Source organism: Sinohyriopsis cumingii, chromosome 4 (genome assembly GCF_028554795.1).
Source record: "Sinohyriopsis cumingii isolate HCF-2022 chromosome 4, ASM2855479v2, whole genome shotgun sequence".
Classification (NCBI taxonomy): Eukaryota; Metazoa; Mollusca; class Bivalvia; order Unionida; family Unionidae; genus Sinohyriopsis; species Sinohyriopsis cumingii.
This window is the reverse complement of record NC_142964.1, coordinates 65,739,484-65,761,255: the sequence shown is the minus strand read 5'-3', so window position 1 is coordinate 65,761,255 and position 21,772 is coordinate 65,739,484. Positions and strand designations below refer to the sequence as shown.

At 37.6% G+C, this 21,772-nt stretch overlaps 1 protein-coding gene across 1 annotated transcript in view; it reads right to left on the bottom strand.

The window, feature by feature from the left end:
* Positions 1 to 888: 888 nt before the first annotated feature.
* The window catches only part of LOC149801361 (tetraspanin-3-like), a 31,366-nt gene continuing 10,482 nt past the window's right edge, over positions 889 to 21,772 (bottom strand). Inside the window, exons 4-7 of the mRNA XM_089955424.1 lie at positions 21,095 to 21,190; positions 13,477 to 13,626; positions 10,180 to 10,263; positions 889 to 2,262 (exon numbers count right to left, since the gene is read on the bottom strand). Of these exons, the coding sequence (XP_089811550.1) occupies positions 2,167 to 2,262; positions 10,180 to 10,263; positions 13,477 to 13,626; positions 21,095 to 21,190 (426 nt within the window). The 3' untranslated portion in view covers positions 889 to 2,166. The remainder of the gene's footprint in view (positions 2,263 to 10,179; positions 10,264 to 13,476; positions 13,627 to 21,094; positions 21,191 to 21,772) is intronic.

Here is a 21,772-nt window from a genome sequence, read left to right as displayed (position 1 = left end):
TTAGTAATAGGAGTCTGTACGAGAAGTAAGTAGTTGGTGTCTGAAGAAGTAATAAAGCAGAACCAGTCACAGAAGTAATAAAGCAGAACCAGTCACAGATTCTATTTGTTACTGTTGTTGTCTATTTCTAATAATTGTTTTCTGTAATAATAATTCTTTGATGTCTCTTTGAGATCATTGTTGGTTCATGCATGTTCATTATTGCTTGCAATTCTGTCATTCAAACTTGTTCTTTTGGATTCATTTTCAGTTAGTTTTCATTCATTTTCAGTCGTTTCAATTCATTTTCAGTTAATCTTAATTTATATTTGGTGATTGGACAAATCCTACTGCAGTCATATCTTTCAACCCTGTCACTCACCTAACCTTGATCTAATTTTTTAGTCAAGAAAATGTAAAGCACATTAAGATGGTACAAGACTTGCATGCGAGACACCCATAAATATTCAAAAAGAAACTTATTTGGTCTGCATATCTTTAATGTGTTTCCAACGATTTAAAAGTTGTTCAAATTACCCTGCAATTGCATCCATATTTATCAGTAATCCTCATGATCAAGTAATGTGAAGATGATGTCACAAGAGGAAAAGGGTCTGCATGTCTATAACCTTGCTGATGATAAAGCCATGCGTTGCTGTCGTACAAGTGGTAGCTATGTATCAATTTTCCCTAATATAGGCTTTATAAACATCTTGAGTTATTCCTAGTTTGTCTCCCATTTATAATCATCATGAATTATCCTTCATTTGTCTCTGTGATGATTATGGATAAGTACTGATGACTCTGTGTGACAGTTTACTGAATTCTCACGACAGGTTTGACCATCACATAGAATGGGAATACATTGTAGTCATTTATTTTATATCTATAATCATAAAAAATGTAAGATTTAAAAAGCACAAATATATTTATTCATTAAAAAGCTATATAAACATATTAACCATGTATCAGATACACCATGACTAGTGCAGTGAATTGAAATAAATAAACTCTATTTTGCCACCCTGCAGTATAATGCAAACATTTTCACAGAGGATTTGATTTCACATTTTGCACATTTAAATGTGATGGCAATATTTCTGCAATTCAACAAGGACTTGTGTGTCAGTGTCCATATCAAGAAATAGGTGTATTAATAATATTGGATTTGATTTTAGAGTGAGAGAATTGAATTTTTTTAATGTTATAAATTTTACTGCATAAGATAATTTTATAGCTGACAGTGACTCTTATTCAAAAATATTTTACTAACCTGCTTGACAGCTACCACAACTACAAAACTGATGTATTATTCCATATTTAATGGACAATAGCATTCCTGAAGGAACAGCCTATTATATATTCTGGCACATACTATTGGCATAGAACAGAGAATAGCTAGAGATTTGAATGACACAGAATAAACAAGACACTGAGATACAATGATAACATACAACAACAGGGATTTTTCAGGTTGAAGAATGAAAGGGACCAAGGTATTTATTTGTATAAAAAAAAAATGTAGGTCTATTTGAAATATTTTCAAGAGTCAATATCAATGTCACAAAGTCTATATCATTTTGAAACTGTAGAAAAAACAATTTCTCACTGGGCACATGAAAACAATGAATTTTATATGCAGCAGTTACCAAGGTTACATATTCAACACGGTTTAAATGATAATGACTTTAATAATCATCACAATTATTAATATCTGTAACACAAATGGTCAAATGTGAATACAACTTAATATGCACAAATTCAAAACCTAAAACGTGTTCCTTTGGCAAAACCTATATCAACATAGCTTTATCCAGCCTATTGGAGAAAACACAGCAGATGCACAATGTACCACTACAAAAACACAAAAAATACCCAATGTACCTGAAAAAGCTTGAGAGCTTACTGGGACAATGACTGTAGAATAGACAACAGTAAGACTATCATTTCAAATAACTTAAGTTAAATTTAAATTTAATCATATGCTAATTATTAATGTTAAACGGAGATAAGTAACAGATATTGTAACAAATCTTTCAGAAAGTATCACAAAGAGTAACTATGGGAAACTAAAGAGAACTTGCAAAAGTTCAACTGGTCACAACAGCAACAGATCTTTTAAATGCATCTGCCTCAATCAGCAGTGATTCTGAACACTTCAGATCCTTTCCACTGGGTGGCAACTCCTCAAACTCGAAGACCAGAATTTGGCCCACCCAGTGTCTCGTAGCGAATTTCCTGTGATCTGCACAGCAAGATACATGAGCAAATCATTCCGAGGAGCTGAAAGAGAAAAGGAGCCATGTCCGATTTGACAACTCAAGAATAAATTTATATTTCTGCTCAGTGATAAAAAAAAGTCTTGCTTTCAATAGGAATAAAGTTTAAACTTGATTTATGTTTGGCAAACACTTATGTCTCCACTGCAGACAAAACTGTTTAAGTTTGAATAAAGGCTCTAATATGCATAAAAGTCATTCTGTTATCTTGAAAATATAAACAGATCAACTTGATGATAAACTGAAACAGGCCTATCATTTCCATTTTCCCCTGGCCACATAGTTTTTGCATAATCATTCTAACAGTCTTTGCACTGAAACAATTCCAAGTCTAAAAAGTCTATAACGAAAGTTTAAAAAATAATGGAAAAAATATAAAAAAATCATTCAGATATAGTGAAAATAAAATCATGCCAACAAATTTCATTTCCATATATCAAGTGGTTTTTGCATATTTATGCAACACGGTTTGCAAGAGAAATTCTAAGTAAAACAAAAACAACAAAACAACTATCCTTATAAAAATCGATACAATCAATCAATCAATAAAAATCAATTCTTGGCAAGAAGTGTTTCTATAATAATTTTTACTCAGTCCAATACATTGTAAGTATATCCACTACCTCATATATCCAGCCCTCAGTAACTGATGATCACATCTTTTTACTTGCTTTAACAATATAAGCAGAAGAAACTTGACCGCTTGCTGAGACAAAATTGGAAGAAAGTATTCAATGTAACATAAGCACAATTTTCATTTGGGACCAACTAAACATTATAAGTCTCTGGCTGAAAACCCCTTGTCAATATAATCAATTTACTGGGGTGTGTGTTTGTAGTCAAATGGTCTAAAGCGCTCACCGTTATGGATCATTGCTATCTCACCTCTGTCTGCGTGGGTTCGAGTCTTGGGTTCAGCCAATGTGGATATGTGAGAAAGCTTGCCAGTAGCTTCTCATGGGTTGGTGTTTTTTTCCAGGAATTTCCCTCCACCATTTATACTAGCCACCATGTATAGCCTATCTTGTGCTGAAAATATTGTTAAACCCTACAACAACAACAATTCATTCAGAAGAAATATAAATAACAGGATTTACAAAGTGGATAAAAATCCCATGTCAGCAAGATCATCCATTCAGGAGGAGTAAAAATAACAAGATTTACAAGATGGCCATCACTGCAGCAGTGTAAACATTATAATCGCAACATATTCTGTTCTATTGAAAACATGAAAAGAGTCAATCGACCATCACATTGAAACCTGTGAGTACTTCTGTGATAACCTAATAACATGCTGGCTTTGTTTTGATCAACAACTTGGGGAAGTGTTTGTTGCTTTAAAAAAATCAATTAAAAGAGACCTGTGTTGTTTTATCACTTTGAATATGTCTTTTGTATCAAATCAAGCAAGGGAGGTACAAAGAAAAAATTCAAAGGCATGCTTGTTGTTGTTGTTGTGGGGTTTAACGCCATTTTTCAGCGCACGATAGGCTATACATGGCGGCCAGTATTAATGGTGGAGGAAGAACCTTGGTAAACCCCGGAAAGAACCACCGACCCACAAGAAGCTACTGGCAAGCTTTCTCACGTACCCACATTGGTTGAATCCGAGACTCGAACCAGTGCAGACAGAGGTGAGATGGCAGTCATCCGTAACGGAGAGTGCTTTAGACCACTCGGCCATTTGGGGCCCCTCAAAGGCATGCGTATCTGAGCATAAGTTCTTGTGGTCACTACCATTATCAAAATTCATTTTTATTTGACCAATTGAAAATGGTTTCACATTTTTATATGGTGGCTGGAGACCCAAAATGTGGACTATGTAAAGATCATACAGTTGAGAAATCTGCAGTATTTCGCTTGGCAGCAGAGAAACCAAGGAGTAACACACAAAAAATTAACTGTTTTTGTTCAAAATGTAAAGTTACATTTGTCAAGCATGTCACAAACAGCAGGTATTATCGTGTTCAAATTTATGTTGTTTTAAATTTGTAGATCCATTAAATTTATGTTGGTAATGATTAACCATTGTGATTTTTTTCATTCAACAGCACTTTCATTCGGATCCTATGAGATATCATAAGAAGTCTTCTGGTGAAAATCCAATGTCAATATGACCATACATTTTAATAGGATGTAGCAGCAATAAGCATATTTTCAAGATGGCCATCATGTTGACCAAAAAGGATGTGAGATGGGCATCATTTTCATTTAGGTACAAGCTAGACAGCTTTAAAAAAAAATATCTTCATGTGAAATCCCTGTGCCAATATGACTTTCTGTTTAGGAGTAGGAATTTTTTTTCAAGATGGCTGTCAAGTTGGTCTAACTGAATGTCAGATTGGAACCATTTTCATTTAGGATAAAAAAATCTAGAAGTATTCTTTTCGTGAAAATCCCATGTTGATATGACCATCTATCCAGGAGTTGTCATAACAAGATTTTCAAGATGGCTGCAATGTGGAAGACACAATGGAGATCGCACGGGTACCATTTTAATATAGGACAAACTAGACATTTTAATGTCTTGTGAGGAAAGCTACATGTCACTATGACTTTCCAGTTAGAAATAGTAGCAATCAGATTTTCAAGATGGTTGCCATGGCAGCCATTTTGGATATCAGACTGGTACCAATTTAGTTCAGGACCACCTAGACATCATAATTAGTCTTTTAGTGAAAACCCCAATGCTGACAGGGCCATCTATTCAGGAGAACTGTAAAATGACCACTGTGGCCATCATATTGGATCTCTAAGCACCATTTTCATTGAGGATAAACAGGATATTGGGATCGGTGTGTGTATCAAGTTTCAAGCTAATCTTCCAAGCAATTTAAGATTTGTAGGAATAAACTTGTGTCAATGGATGGATGATTGATGATGGACTACGCAGCTATCCCATTAGCTCTGCTGGTCTGACCTTCTTTCAATGCTACCGTATTCTTTTTCCTCATATTAGCACTTTTTCACACCGCCACTGTATTCTAAGGGAAGTGCTTTTTGATGCACTGAAGTGCATTTTGATATGCTGTAGTGCAACCTTATGGGAAAATCCCCAATTTGAAACTCAGCAAGGAGGAAAATGACCATGTCAAATCATGTGGTTGCTATTTAGTGATACTTTACTATTTAAAGTAACTGGGTCAGATTCTCCCTTATCCAAAATGAAGGAATGGACTTCATCCAGCACTTGAATTTGGATGATGGGATGATTTAGTGGTTCAGTCATAGACAACAAATTGGTAAATTTAAAGGTTGAGAAAGCTATGGTTGGTCACAGTGTCACTGACTTAACAGTGAATCAACTCTCTCAGAATTTCAAAGCATACAAGGTAAGGTAAATAAATCCCACTATCACCTCCACCCTTGGAGTATCTGGAAGATACTAATGTGTCCATGATTCTCACAGGGTTTGAGACTCAAATCAAATGGAATATCTGAACTGGTACATGGTGTCCCTGTATGGGAGCCTCTGGAATTTCTGTGAAAACCAGTGCATGAGAATATGAAAGTACACATTTTGAAAGTCTAGGCTGACTGCAAAATCTTTCCTGAACAATACTAAAAACTGTTTCTATTCTGACCATGGGTGCTCAAATGTACTGGTTGCGACAGTTTAGACCTTGCAAGCGGACCTAGGTACTCAGAACAGTCTGGTGTTAAATCCCAGTTAGTTTGTGTTTTGAAAACTTCCTACCATTTACATGAAAGAGTTTACTTCTTGCTGGAGTATGTCTGGCTTGTTAAGGTCTCTGGAGATGTCTGTAGCAAAATAAGCCCCTGACTACTGTGGAGTGTGCTGAAAATGGTCTGGAGGTCCTTAGAAGATATTTTGATGGCCACTGGGTTGTGAGACAGAGTCTCTCAAAATCCATGGTTAAGTCTTGAAGCATTTCCCTTCCAAAGTGATGTTGGAAAAGGGCAGCATGAGCATGTTATAATTTTCTGAGGAAAGGCTGTTGGAGAGAGAAGTTGAGTTGAAACCTGTCCTGGAGGTCCTTAGAAGATATTTTGATGGCCACTGGGTTGTGAGACAGAGTCTCTCAAAATCCATGGTTAAGTCTTGAAGCATTTCCCTTCCAAAGTGATGTTGGAAAAGGGCAGCATGTGCATGTTATAATTTTCTGAGGAAAGGCTGTTGGAGAGAGAAGTTGAGTTGAAACCTGTCCTTTTCTCTCTATGTTTTATCATTGGTTTCTCTCAAGCAATGGACCCACACAGAGGAAATGGTTTGGAGGAGGGTGTCTTTCCCACTTCTCTGGTCTGTCTCAGGAAATATGGGCTGGGCCATACTAACCATGGGTCCTGGATATTGTGGGAGACTGGTCAACCAAATCCAGTACCAGTTACGCTGGGTGTCCATGACAGAACCAGGGCTGGAACTGGTGTGACCAGGTGTTTGACACTTTCTTCATCTAAAATCCAGGACATTAAGACTGACCATCATACCTGATCCTATTGGTATGACATAGGTCAAGACTACACTGGAGCTGGAGTGGACATGGTCTAGGGTCAGCTGATACCTGGTACCTGCTATCAAGGGAATGATTACAACAGCCAATATTATGGTCTGCATGTGGTTATGGAATGTCCATGACTCACCCACGTGGGCCACTGTGTCGTGTCAGTACTGGCCTGGCAGTCTGTGCCATGCTGACAGGCTCTGGTTGCAGCACTATGGACAATGACACAGCTTTTACTGTGATGGAAGCCAGTGATGGAAAAGATTGTTGGACCTTTGTCAGAACTGTTGATCTTTCAATCAGTCATGAACTTGGTAACTGCTACAGCACTAGTAGTAAAGCTGATGGCATCTAAATCCATATGAAAACAAATCTTGGTTCTCTCAACAGGCCAGGTCACTACTTGGTCATAACAGTCACCCATCTATCTTCAGACTGACAAGAGAAAACATCACATGTATGGTTCAGACAATACCCCATACAGCTTATACATATTTTCTTCAGTATCTCTTACACACCTATCAATTAATGCTGCCCAATGTTGTAGGCATCTGTACCCAGAAGGAACAAAACAATGGCATATACCGATGAAATCATTCAAGCATTACGCTTTCAATACAGTCAAATCGATACAATGACCTGAGATAAATGCCTGAGAAAATCACAAAATGAGTAAAAGAAACCTAGAAGTAATTTAAACTTCCTTGATATAACTTAAAAAGGGCACAATTCAAAGATGAATTTTAGGACTATAGGCCACAGGGCAGCCAATTAAGATGGCACCAATTAGCTTATCATACTACAAAGTTAAATGCTGAAGAGCAAAACATTCATTTAAAATCAATGAAGAAACAAAATTTAGTATGAAAATGATGGTAAGAAAACTCCTGAGGATCTGGTTAAAAGGCATAAAATAGAAGATTATTTTGAAGTGTTTTGTAAGTGTGTGCTGACCAGGCATGTCTGGAATGAGTAGCTGATGACTGACAGGATGTTGTGCCAAACCCCTCAATCCAAGGGGAGATGACTCTTGTCTGATTTAAATCTCAGCAAGCAGATAACTTTACAGCAATCTTAATATGTGATATTTTTTAGTTTGGCAGAGCTGAATTGGCAAGTTAGCGTATGTACACCTAACATATTATAACCCAGTAATGTACATGAAGAAGCACAAGCCTATAAAGTTGTACATAACTATGTCAAACGTTTTGCATAAAATTTGTGCTAATAATCTGCTTGGGATGAATAGAATGACCAAATCTTGATCCTTCAACTACACGTAGGACAGACAGACAGTGAGAAGTTAATCATGATGCCCCCAATACATGCAGAGATGGAATCAAAAGACAGGACAGAATCATTATGCCACCACTATAATCATAGATGAAATGGACAGAGAGGACCAAAATCATGATGCCCCCACTATAAGTAGATGTGGGACAGTTAGATAGGACTGAATGACGATGTTCCTGCTACAAACAGGTGTGACAGAGTGGACTAAATTTCCCTCCCCACCAATGCATCCCCCTCCCTAAACAAAGCAGAGGTGGAGCAGATAGGACCAAACTACTATGCTCCCACTACAAACAGAGGTGGGACAGGCGTAATGGACCAAATTATGATGCCCCCACTACAAGTAGAGGTGGGATGGTTAGACAGGACTGAATCATGATAATCAGAGGTGGGATGAACAGAGACGAAATGATGATGCCCTGCTACAAGCAAAAGTGGGATGAACAGACATGACTAGATTATGATAACCCCCCCCACACACACAAATCTGAGATGGACAGATGGGACGAAATCATGATACCTGTGCTAGGAAGAGAGGTGGGATGGTCAGACAGGAGCGAATGTTGATAACCTTGCTACAGATGTGGGATGAACATATGGCACCAAATCATGCTAACCCCACTAAAAAGAGGTTGGATGAGCATAGAGGACCAAATCATGATGACCCTGCTACAATCAAAGGTGGGAAAGATAGTCAGGACTGAATGGCAATTTTTTCACCAAAAGCAGAGGAGCAACAGACAGACAGGACCAAATCATAATGCTCTGCTACAAGCATGGGTGGGACAGACAAGATAATCATTATGCTTCAGATACAATCAGAAATCAAACAGTCAGGCAGGAGCAAATCATGATTTCCATGCTACAAGCATATGTGGGACAGATAGACAAGGTAAGCTTATGATGCCTCTACAAGAAGCTTCCTCGGAAAACCCAAAAAGGACCAAATCATGTTGTTCCCAGTACCAACAAAGGTGAGACTGACAGACCTGACCAAATCATTAATCCCCTAATACAATCACAGGTGGCATACAAATTGAGATGTTATTCATTTACCCATGGTGTTTATATTATATTTAACCATCTGCCATGTCAGGTTCTTTTCATACTAAACAATCTGCTAAGTCAAGCTGTTGCCCACTCAGTATAAAAACCAGAGTGTTATTCCTCAACATCTGATTGGCAGATGCAGTGTTGCCATTTTTAGCATGTCCAACACATTCTAGACATGTGCAGCAAAACAGCCAGTCCTGTCTTCATTAAATATAGGCAATATGCAAAACTGAATTATCTTCCTCTCATGATTTATGTTATAAGACTGTGAAGACACTTTGCTGTATAAGTAAAAGAAATCAATAAACAGGAAACCTAACAATATCACAATCAGGGTTTCAATAGGAGATCATCTACATCTAATAACCTACCATATGTACTCATTTATAAAATGAGTCCAACTGCCAACTGCACAGACCCAAATCTTGGGGCACATAATGTGCCAGCAGACCTGGGTCTATACAGTATGTTAGGAGTAATCAGTAGAAGAAACAAAATAGGCCAAAAATTGCAGGTGCATTATGTTACAGCATATCAGGATCTATGTTGTTTGCAGTTGGACTTGACTTACAAGGAAGTATACATGGTACAACATCACGATCAAAGTTTCAGTGGAAGATCATTTACATCTATCACCTAATGTAACTGATGATCTTCTATTACCTGTACAGAATAGTCAGAAGGTCAAGGGTCCTGCTTTAGTACATGCTGTTAAATTTGAACAATAGATCATGCAGTAAATCAGTAAAAGGATACCAGCTTCAGTATGGGCTAGGGGATGGTAGTAGCATCCTGTGATGCATAGAGGCTTCGCAACATTCAGGGCCTTCCATTAGATTTAAAGATGGAGGATGAGTTGCCGAAGTAGGTGGGGGGTTTGGGGGGTTCTCCCACAATGGGAATACATTTTTTTTATATAAAGTAACTGGGTGTGTCATAATAATTTCCAGGTAAATCACCCGACTCCCTGCTGATAAAGAAAGCCCTGACTTTATGTGCATCAACTAGCTAAAAAATATTTTGAACATCAGTCTTAAATCATATTCAATATACCTTCTGACCCATTTGTATGTGCATGTTCCCATGTCTGCATATATTTGTGTGCCATTTACCTGCAGGACTGCAAAAGCAATTGCTACACCAGCTATGTAGACAAGGTTTGACAGGAACTGTTGCTGCAGCTTGTCATAACAACCCTGAAATTATATTTAAAAAAAACAAAACTCTATGAATATATTAAAAGAAATATCTTGGCCTTGATACTTGATACCATCATAATTTTAAGACAATGCTGGATTCTCCATTTTCAAAGATATTCTCATTCTTTTTAAAAAAAATGAAAGATAGCCTTTTCCAATGTTAAGCTCTCAATTTCCATTTTTACACAAATCTACAAAGTGACCTTACTGGGCTTATAATTGGCAAGATAAAAAAAACTAAAATATTACTGCTTTGCATTTCTTTGATTAGATTTAAAAAAAAGAGCATCATAAATGATTCAAAATATCTCCATCTTGTGACTTTTTCCATAATAATGACTTTGACCCTTGAGCTAGGTACTTGACTACTCTATGATAAAGTGGGGACCTGGGTAAAGTTTTCCATAATAATGACTTTGACCCTTGAGCTAGGTACTTGACTACTCTATGATAAAGTGGGGACCGGGGTAAAGTTTTCCATAATAATGACTTTGACCCTTGAGCTAGGTACTTGACTACTCTATGATAAAGTGGGGACCTGGGTAAAGTTTTCCATAATAATGACTCTGACCCTTGAGCTAGGTACTTGACTACTCTATGATAAAGTGGGGACCTGGGTATAGTTTCGTCAAATAAGTTCCTTGATGGGACTGATGCTCTACTAACCAACAAGAAGCTATACCAATCTGTTTCTTCTATCCTTGTTGTTTTTATAACTGCCAAGTATTAAAACCATCTCTGGTATTCTTAAGAAATTTCAACACAGTTAAATTTTTAATAAAAACAATATGATAATCACAAAATACATGTTAAGCATAGTACTAAACTCTTAGTTATGTTATGTTAATGTGATATAACTGAGAGGAGATCATTAAACCTAATGGTCTCAGACAATGTTTAGACATAAATATACTAACTTTCATTAAAATTATTATTTTTTAAAGAACAAATTATTGAACAGGCATCATTCAATGTATTCTTCATATATATTCAAAACCTGGCTTTGAAAATAATCCATTCATACCTGTTCATATTATCATGCTGACAAGCTAATCCCTTGACCTTAACATCAGAGTGATGACTATTAAATTATTTACGGCCATGCAACTAAACAAGGAGTGGTAAAAATTTCATTCACACATAAACAAGTCACTGTGTTCATAAGCTAAATCAAGCACAAAAATGCAAGCCATGACCTACGACCCCATGGTTGACTGGTCTGGTTTTCCAACTCCTTCAAAAAAATGTACATATGTTGGTGCTCAGATCTGCACTATTTTCATTCAGAACCAATTAAATATTGCAATAAGTGTTCTAGTGAAAACTCTCATGTCATTGCCACCATTTTTGTGAGATTTGAAATATTTTTCAAGATGGCCACATTTGATGCCATGTTGGGGATCCAATTAGCACCATTTACATTCAGAACCAGTCATGTATTGCTATGTTAAACTGTTTTTGTTTATTAAAAAACAACCATCCATTCAGAAAACATATCCATATAATTATTTTCAGGATGCCCATCCAGACAGATCAACTATATATTTCAAAACATATTTGTTTTTTAATAATGAAAAAACCCAACAATACTGACTGGGCCATCCATTTAGGAAAACTAGCTGTAAGGATATTTTTCACATTTGGGAGGGCAATTAGCATTATTTTCCTTTAGGACCAACAACACATATAAGAAGTATTTGAGTGAACTCAAGTCAATATGGCAAGACCTTAAGAGGAGTAGTGACAATAATTTTCAAAATGCCTGCCATAGCCACCAAGCTGGAGGTCTAACCAGCACTATTTTCATTTACAAACAAGATATCATAAAAAGTCTTTACATGATTCCATGCATATGTTAGAGGTAAGATAAAAAGGAGAGAATGAACAAAAAGTGATCACCAGAGTTATGATTTTGACTTTTTGTATTATTTAATTGTCACTGCATTGTTCAAGATGTTTTTAGATGAATATTTAAAGGGAACTCAGTGGAATACATCTTTAGTCCAACTCAGAAACCTCCTCCTTGAGGGTGAAATTAGCTTGGGAGAGAGGTCAGCAGCATTCAATGGGTGAATGGAGTATTAGAGTGCAGTCACCAGCCTTGAAAACCCTTACACAGTTCTAAGTCAAACATGGGAAATTTAACACATAACAGTGAAAAAGTGTGTGTGAACTGATTTTTAACATAGCTTTAGCAATTTTTCAGTCATATTGCTACAATATCTGTAGTGTGGCAGTTTATAGTGATGTCTAGCACTGGGGCATGATGCCACAGACATGTAGCATCATGTCCCACCCAGTCACATTATCCTGACACTAGTCTAACCAGTCCTAACACTAACCTCTTAATAATGAGCACCTAGCAAGGTAGCTGCTAGTATCAATTTTATAAGTCTTTGGCATGGCTTGACTGCTGTTCAAACCTGTGACTTCCCACATCTAAGGCGAACACTCTAACCACTTAGGCTGCCGGATCAGTCAATGAAAACGTCAAACTGTCATCTTCAAGTAAGCCCCATAACAAATCTGACTTTAATCCATTATGTCCTTCAAAGTTACTGAGTTAAAGCAAAATTGATAATGAGATGGATTGGGACAGAACATGATATAACTGAAGTACATGGGTAACTCCGTATACTTACTCCTTAAATATGGCAGGGGCAGATAATAATCAGAGCATGACAACCACATATTTGCTTGATGTCAATAATGTATGTCAAGTTTCATTACACTGCATCAAAAGCTGTTACACAGGATTATCATAAATGGTACAGTTCTACCAGTTCTACCAATGTGATGCATTATGTCTCCATATTGTCAGCAGGAGTTATCTCCTCTTTTATTGAGTAGTTAAGTACAAAATTTGGACTTTATTCCAAGATGTACCTGTCTAGTGCAATGTATACTCAAATACCTGTTGCAGCATGAATATCTAAAATAAGTTGACATCAATTTAAATGCTGATAAAGCTGCTTGTAAGTCAAGTGAAGCTGCAAATAACAAAGAACCTGATCTGCCATATCATAATGTGATTGCTTATTCTACTGATTACACCCAACTATCTGCACAGACCAAGATATGCCAGTGCATTATGTGACAGCAGACCTGGTTCTATGTAGTTTGCAAGTGGACTCATCTTATAAGTAAGTATATAAGGTATGTCATGCAGGCACAACAAAATTGTAATATATCTTTTACATGTATACATACATCCGTATAGATCTCTTTGCCTGTGATTGTTGCAGTACAGTTGAATTTCATACAGCAGCTTTGTGGAACAAGTCCAGCATGGGTCTTGTTCTTGGACCACTCTGTGCCATTCAACCAATCATTGGCATTCATGATTCCACAGCACTGGAGCTGAAAAAGTGGCAAAAAATATTTATTTTTTGAAAACTGCCAAGCCATCCTTAGCATTAACTTTTCAAAAACTTCATGCAAACTTAGCTACTTTCATCATTATGAAAAAACACAGTAAAACCCAATTTTAGTGACCTGGCTATAAGTGAACATCTGTTATTTATGACCATGTACATCATGTAAATTTTACTATATAAATGCAGTGGTATGAGCAATCTCCTTCTTCACTGTGATCAGTGGCCAAGATTTTTTGGGCAACATATATCTCAACAATGCTATGAATGACCGTATTTTTAAAGCATATATATATATATATATATATATATATATATATATATATATATATATATATATATATATATATATATACATATATATACACACACACACACCACTCCCTCGATAACTCACGCACATAGGGGTCCAGAGACATCGACTGCACTATAAGTGAGGCGCGAGTTATCAAGGGACCTATAAAATAAGCCCAAAACCAATAAAGTGATTGACGACATAACGGAGAAATAAGGGGGGGGGAGGGGTAGGCAGATTATACTGTTGAATGCTCACTTTATAATCGTTCTGAGTTTAGCTGTTAATAAATATCTCTTCATAACGGTGTACTTTATTATTTCCTCATAAATTACAGCATACTGAGGCGATCATCGAAAACATTCCACGTGGTTTCCGTTCGCTTAACATGTGTACCACTTCACATATTGTGTACTACGTCACTAATTTTTATGTTGAATTGGATACATTCTAGTTTTATTGTTTGATCCAAATTAGACGTTTTTTTATATACAAAAGATCGACTCTTTTCGAGAAACAGTGTCAATCGAACGATAGATAGATAGCTTTGAATGCGATAGAAGTAAAATGGAAAACAAAAAAAAAAACAAGGGTTAATCAGTACTAACATATTTAATTGGTCTACAAATTTAAAACAACGTAAATTAGAACAAGTTAATACTTGCCGTTTGTGCCACGCTTGACAAATATCAATTCACTTTTTAAAAAAATCAGTTTATTTTTGTGTGTGTTACTCCTTGGTTTCTCTGCCGCCGAGCAAAATCCCTCAGATTTCTCAACTGCATGAGCTTTACTTACATTTTGGGTCTCCAGCCACCTTATGGCAATATAAAAATATTTGATTGCTTCCTGTGCAGAGGGGTGGGGGGTGCAACATCTGTCTGCATCACTTTCAACACTTGTGTTACTCCAGTTAGAATCGTCTTCTGCTGCAAATTTGTTCGCTATATAAATAATTATAGTTTCATCTGACATGTATTCAGCTGTGGGGCAATCAATGTCAGCACAAATCCACTCCTCCATATCATCAAGAGAAACGCCCATCTTAGGACCATGAGTCTGTACAAATTTCTCCCAAACAGCCTCGGCATTAATGACATCAGTTTCACTGAAACATTCGAAGTCACTATCATCGTCGTTGTCTCTGTTACTGTTTTGCTTTACGTCAAAGGCAGCTCCAAGACCCTTAATCCAGCACCAGAGGTCTCTTGTAATCGATTTTTTTTTTATATGCAACAAACACTTCCCCAAGTTGTTGATCAAAACAAAGCCGGCATGTACATGTAATTAGGTTCTCACAGAAGTACTCACGGGTTTCGATGTGATGGTCGATTGGCTCTTTTCATGTTTTCAATGAACAGAATATGTTGTGATTATAATGTTTACACTGAAACGGAATTAAAGGATTAGAACGTGACTTTCACACAGGAAGACGTTTAATTGGTGTTTTTTTCATTCTCTGTTGCCACCTGTTAGCATTTACCAGAAGTTTTCATTGATCGCTATTTCACCAGACTGTTTATTTACAGTATACTGACAACTATTCATCATAAAAACTTACATAATATATGATATCTTTAAACAGAGGTCTCGCTAGGATTTTAAAACTGGGTCTTTCTGCCTCTGAATTCAATCACTAAATATCAGTACATTTTCTCACTTGGCCGCTAGTCAAAGCCTTTGAACTAGCCGCCTAGCTGTTGCATCATGTTCTTTTTTTTTTTTTAATGTACTCTTATAAAATGGCAACAGTACATCAAAGAGTCTTTCAGTCACTCAATTCTGTCATTGTAAATATCAGCACAGTTAACTATCAACACATTTTCCCACAAAGCAGGTGGCTGAAACAGGACCGGCAAATCTTTGAATTTTCCCGTGCACCTATTACATGCGTACGGAGGACGCCTGCCTCAGTGTTTTTCTGCGTCCCACATCAAAAATTGGCGTCCAAATATGCGTAATTAAGTGTTTTTGAGATCTCTGAAATTAATTCTTCTTTAGAACTTGCAAATTTCAAAATATTGATTATATTTTTACGGGCATTAATCACCATTTTCGATGATAAAACGAGCAATGCATCAAGGTTTAATTTATCAATTCTTATCGTAATTTTTTCATGTTCAGCATATTTTAAAGATATTTTAAATACATTTTCTCTGGAAAAAATCGGGAGCCAAGACGGACACCGCGTTATAAGCGGGATTGCGAGTTATCCGGGCGCGAGTTATCAAGGGAGCGGTGTATATATATATATATATATATAAAATAAAACTTGTGGGTTTAATGTCATTTTTCAGCACATGATAGGCTATACATAGTGACCAGTACAACTGGTGGAGGAAGAACCCAGGAAAACCCAAGTAAGAACCATCAACCCACAGGAAACTACTGGCAAGCTTTCTCACATACCCACACTGGCCGAGCCTGAAACTCGAACCCATGTGATTGAGGTAAGATGGCACTGATCAGTAAAGGTGAGCTCTTTAGACCACTAGGCCACCAAGGGCCCTGCAGAATGTTTGGAACAAAGATACAGCACAGATGAATGAAAGCAAATTTTTAAGTATATTCTATTTCTCCAAGAATACTTTACCCAATCACATTAGATTTGGAATATCAGCCTGCTCCTTCCTGAATCCAGACAACAACAAAAAAGACAGAAAGAAAGGAAAAAAAGTTTTTCTCCCTTATGGTGGTGCTCTACAGTTTCACATTTTGCATAGGGTTAGGATTTTAAAGAAAAAGAATTTCCCCGGCTTTCCTCACTGGTTATATTGGCTATTTCAAAAAGACCTTGTATATCTTAGGTATAATTCAAAGAACCTTTAATTCCCTTTATTTTGGTATATGATTGATGGGTGTAATATGGGTTATAGAGTATACAGCTTGGCCTTACTCCAGATGTGCACCTTTCAAAAAAGTGTTAGCTCCACTTAGTCATTTTCACTTCCTGAACTTCAGTGGTAAACTGTATAAAAAAGAGCTAATAACTTTTTTTACATTTTATATATTTGGTAATTCATTCATTTCACCTTCCGAAGCTGGTATTGTCTAGTCTGGCAAATTTCATTTTCCCTATTTTAATAGCTGCTATGGATAGTGTACTTTAGACTAATTCAGGCTCATTTTTTAGGACAAGGGAACATTCATTTTAGTTAGCAGTGTGTTTAAATCATGTACAATTTCCAAAGAAATATCATCCACATTACATTAATGTAGCATAGAGGTATGCCACCATTCTCTCCATTGTGCATGTTTTAAATGCAAACAACTTCACCTTACATACGTCACTCTCTCAAAAAGTACATAATAACCGGTGAGCGCCCCCTATCTATCTAGAGCATGTAAACAAAGGGCAATAACTCTTGCCCATTACCTCCCCATGCCAATGCCAGGTGCAGATAATTTTTTAGCTGAGTGACATGGCAGGGTGTCTTAGAGGGTTTTTAAGTAATGATTGGGTGAGTATTCTTAGAGAAAATTTGCTTTCTCCTTCAAATACTTTCCCAAATTACATTACATTACGAGAATAGGTAATAGGAAAGAGGGAATGCTGCACATCCAACTTCTGTCTAATAAGAAACAGCCTTGAGTAAAACTCCAGAGATTGTGGTCTTTGCATGATCTCCACTGACAGTTTTTTTTTAATGGATGACTATCTTCTGATGTAGAAAGGCATCCTGCTTCCAGTATGATGGTACGTCCATGAAGAGGGGAGAGGAGGAAAGGTAAGGAGGTTGGATAAATTAAACCGAAACCCCTCTGAAATGACATGGATTACCAAATCGTTCCAAGGGAACAGGGAGATCAGATGAGCCTGAAAATTGCAGGAGTTTGGCAGCCTAAAGGTAGGCTGTCTGAAGGCAGTGGGGAGGGTAGGTCAATGTTTACAGTTAGGTGGCACAAAGGCAGAGAAATTTGGTTTCTTACTGCCTCTATATCATTGCCTCCTACGTTGGTTAGACTGTTGTCTCATTCCAAGGCCGCATAATATCCCTTTGCACTGGTGGGGGGCAGCATGTTTCCAAACATCAGTTTGTGTTGAGTGGTGACTTCAAGGGGCAGTTCCTGAGCTGTCTGCTTCAGAACTTCTTTGATTCTTCCTTCAAAATGCAATAATGACCCTAACAGGTCATCTGTAAAGCAAAGGTATGATGAGGTTTGAATGACATGAAGCGCAGATATGTATCACATTGTATCAGGTCCAAGTTGGTCAAAGCCATCAAGGCACTGGCCATGGTATGGTGAGATGCCTGGTTAATGACTCTAGCAACCATGGCTGTTGCATCCTAAGCGTGGTTATTGCTGGAGTCAGAAATTTGCTGATAAGACCAAATGTAACTCTGAAGATGTAGCAACAACGTTTTGGACTAGCTAAGATGTGGCATGCAACACAGTTTTTGTCCAATATATAAAATAGTGGAGCTGACATACGAATGGCTGCTACATTCTTGTCAAAGGCTGGGAGATCAGAACTGAAGGCATCTGATTTTTATACCAATGAGATAAGAATGTCGCTGGAACTTGGCTTTCTGGGTCATCAATCTACCTGAAAGTTGGTCATTCATCTCCTTAATTTAGCTAATTGGGGAAGAAGCCTGAAGGATGGAGTCTCTTTTTCCTTGTTGAAAGTGATGCTTTAACTTTATAGTCTTGAGTGGCCAACACACCATAAATTTCCTAGACTACAGCTTTATAACTAAATTCAGTCTGTTCTACGGTCGGATCTGAGAATGGTTGATTTGAAGAAGCATTGTCACACTCACTGTGTGATGAGTCCCAGTCTGGGTCTGCTTGCAAATCTGGATAATTCATATCAGGTGCCATCGACGACTCAATTCTGTCCTCTTTGAAAATGTCACTAGCTCTCCCCTGTAGATAAGCAGTGAAGATACAAAGTCTGGCACTGCCATAACTGCCAGCTGGTTTGCCCAACATATGGTCAGCCTGTATGCTGGAGGTATAGACGATGGTCCAGCTATCTCTGGTACTGGCTGCTCCAAGGGCCTGGCTGGATGGACAGATTCTCACTTAAATCTCATAGTTAGGTATGTCACTGATCATACAGCTTGATGGATGGATCTGTCACTAAGATCACCATAAATCCTGATTGCTGATCCCTTTTCAAACATCTTGGAGGCGAGTGGTGGCCCCCTATGTTTTTGTTGGGTGAGGCAGATGGGAGCAGAGCAAATCCAATGCCTAGCATGTTGATCCTACCATGAAAGAAAGGCAGGAAAATAGGCTGGGGGAATGAACTCCCACTTCCCAATTCAATCCCCATCTCTAGTCAGGCGAGTACACCTGACTCCATAACCCCATATGGATTAAACAGTAACATAAGGACAGCATTAGGATGCTGACCCAATCCCTGTTCCAAGACCAATAATCAAAACCTCTGGATGACCAGTGCCCTGTGACCAGTGCTGGTCAAAGGCTTTGTGAGGAAGATCTGACAAGGCATCCCTCTTCAGATAAATCAGAGGCAGATTGCTGCTCTTCCATCTCAGGAAGGTATGATTCACTGACCTGCGTCACCAACACTGACCAAAAATGGCACTGTTCATCCCAATCTATGATGGTGAACTCACTCTCAAGCTTTTTCTATCCCTTGGCATGGGCCAAGTACTGATCCATCACTGGCACTGACAGATTCCTGAACCATGTAGGTTGTGGCATGTTCCTGATCCACATTAAGAATACCCTTCTCCAACATGGAAGAGTTCCAGACCCATCCTAGAAAATAAGCGGGTCATCTAATGACAAAGAGAAGGCAGAGTGGCCCTTATTTCTCTCTCTGCATGCACAACAATTTTTTGTGAAGTTCCACACTTAATGTGTCCACAGACAACATATCAGACATCCATCCAAGTAACCAGTGCATGACAGGCATGGGGCCTATCTGTGCAGGCAATCACCTGCACCATGCAACATATTATTCCTGAAAGAAAGAAATTCATATGCATAAAAATCTTGTAACCCAAACAGAGCAGGCAATATTTACCCTGGAGCCAGCACAATCGAGGGGATTACAATTTAATGAAGCATCACTTACTATGCAAAATCACTTTAAAATGAACCAAAAGAAGACAGAAAACACTCAAAAAATGAGGAGATAAACATAAAATTAATAAAAGTATTATGTGGTTGGCCTTAAAGATATTTAAAGACACCATCAAAGATTAATTTCGATAAGTGATCTGCACACATGTACTTTTCATCCAGTCCAAGGAAACAAACAGGAAGATATGACTAAAACATCAGACAGTGATCACGTTATTCAATGCTGGCCTAATTGGAGTTGGGAATAACTATGTTGGACTGGGATAAGAAGTCTGGAAAAGGAAAGCAATGCAATAGTAGCAGATAATAAATTACAACTATTAAAATACTGACTTTCTGAATGGATGGGTTGAAATCACAATGGTATTCACAGGATTTCATGAGGTCTTGCAGAACTATGTTTATTGGTGGTAAGAGGGAGGTAATAGGTATGAGTTTCTTCTCTTGGTCTACATTGTACATTGTATATAGACAGAAAAGATGACAAGTTTTGTGTTTTTGTGAGGGCTGGATTTGTGAGGTAGCTGGAGTTTATTTTCCAACCATTCATGTGGTCTAGGAATGTATTCAAAGGAAATTTCAAACCTGGACAACTCTAGAAATTCAGAAACAAAAATATTTTAAAATCAGATGATAGACAAGTGAACTAAAGCAAAAGTACATGTTAACCCTGAATAAAATGAATAACCAGAGTCTTTAATACAAAACAGTTGGCTTTAAATATATCACCTTTTTTTCTACAAGTCACTAATATTCGCTTTGATTTTTGAAATATTTTGAATACTTTTTTTTGACAAAAATGTAGAACAAATTATGGTATCATGTATTAGTCCTAACAGCTTTCTGAAATCAACATACAGTAACAAAGACCCAGCATTCTAGCAGCCTCTCGACAGCCTTCTGATAGCCTTTGGATGGCATTCATCATGTAGCATCTGGATTCAAAAACAAAATTGCAATGGCAATATAGGGCAGGACTTAAACCCAAGTAATTCTGATCTAGAGTCCAGCCTCTACAGCCCCAATAATGATGTTTATGGTCTAAAGGAAATATCCACCTGCTGGAGCCATAATAAGAATGTATACTATTCCTTACCTCAGTCTGCAGATAATCCACCTGCTCATCACTTCCAGGTCCACCTTGGTATTTCTGCACTGCCTCTGTCAAACCATCCTTTACTGCTGACTTCACCTATAAGCAGAAGTGATTACAAACAATAACTGATATGATGGATCCAACTGCAAAATGCACAGACCCAGATTAAAACCAGAAGTATTTTGCATAGAGGAAAGGGTGGAATATGGAAATATATACTCTGATTACCAATGGAAACTGCCCAGTCCAAAGATCTGATACTGTTATGTACAGATGCTCCAGTTTCCTCTGCTATTACTTTTATTAGTTGGAAAGATCTACAATCAACCATAACTTCCAACTCTTTTTGGGGGAATCTGAAATAATTGGGAGTAGAATGCTGGTGACTGGATGTTTGAACATTTTCTACTTAAACCTTGGAAAGAAGGATGCTCACCTCTTAGTTTAACCTGTTTACAGTTGACTAATATAAGAGGATGAGTGTCCTTGCAAGAGGATTAAGTTTTGTAGATTGCAGATTTAAAAACTCATGCGTTATAGAAAAGGACCCACCAATCTTCCATGATGCTTAATCAGTCCTTTGAAGGAGGGGCAACTGAGCATCTACTTGCATTAAAGGAAGAGAGGTGTGATATCCCTAACAATGACCCTCTCATAATTCTTGGGAAAGGGGGATGA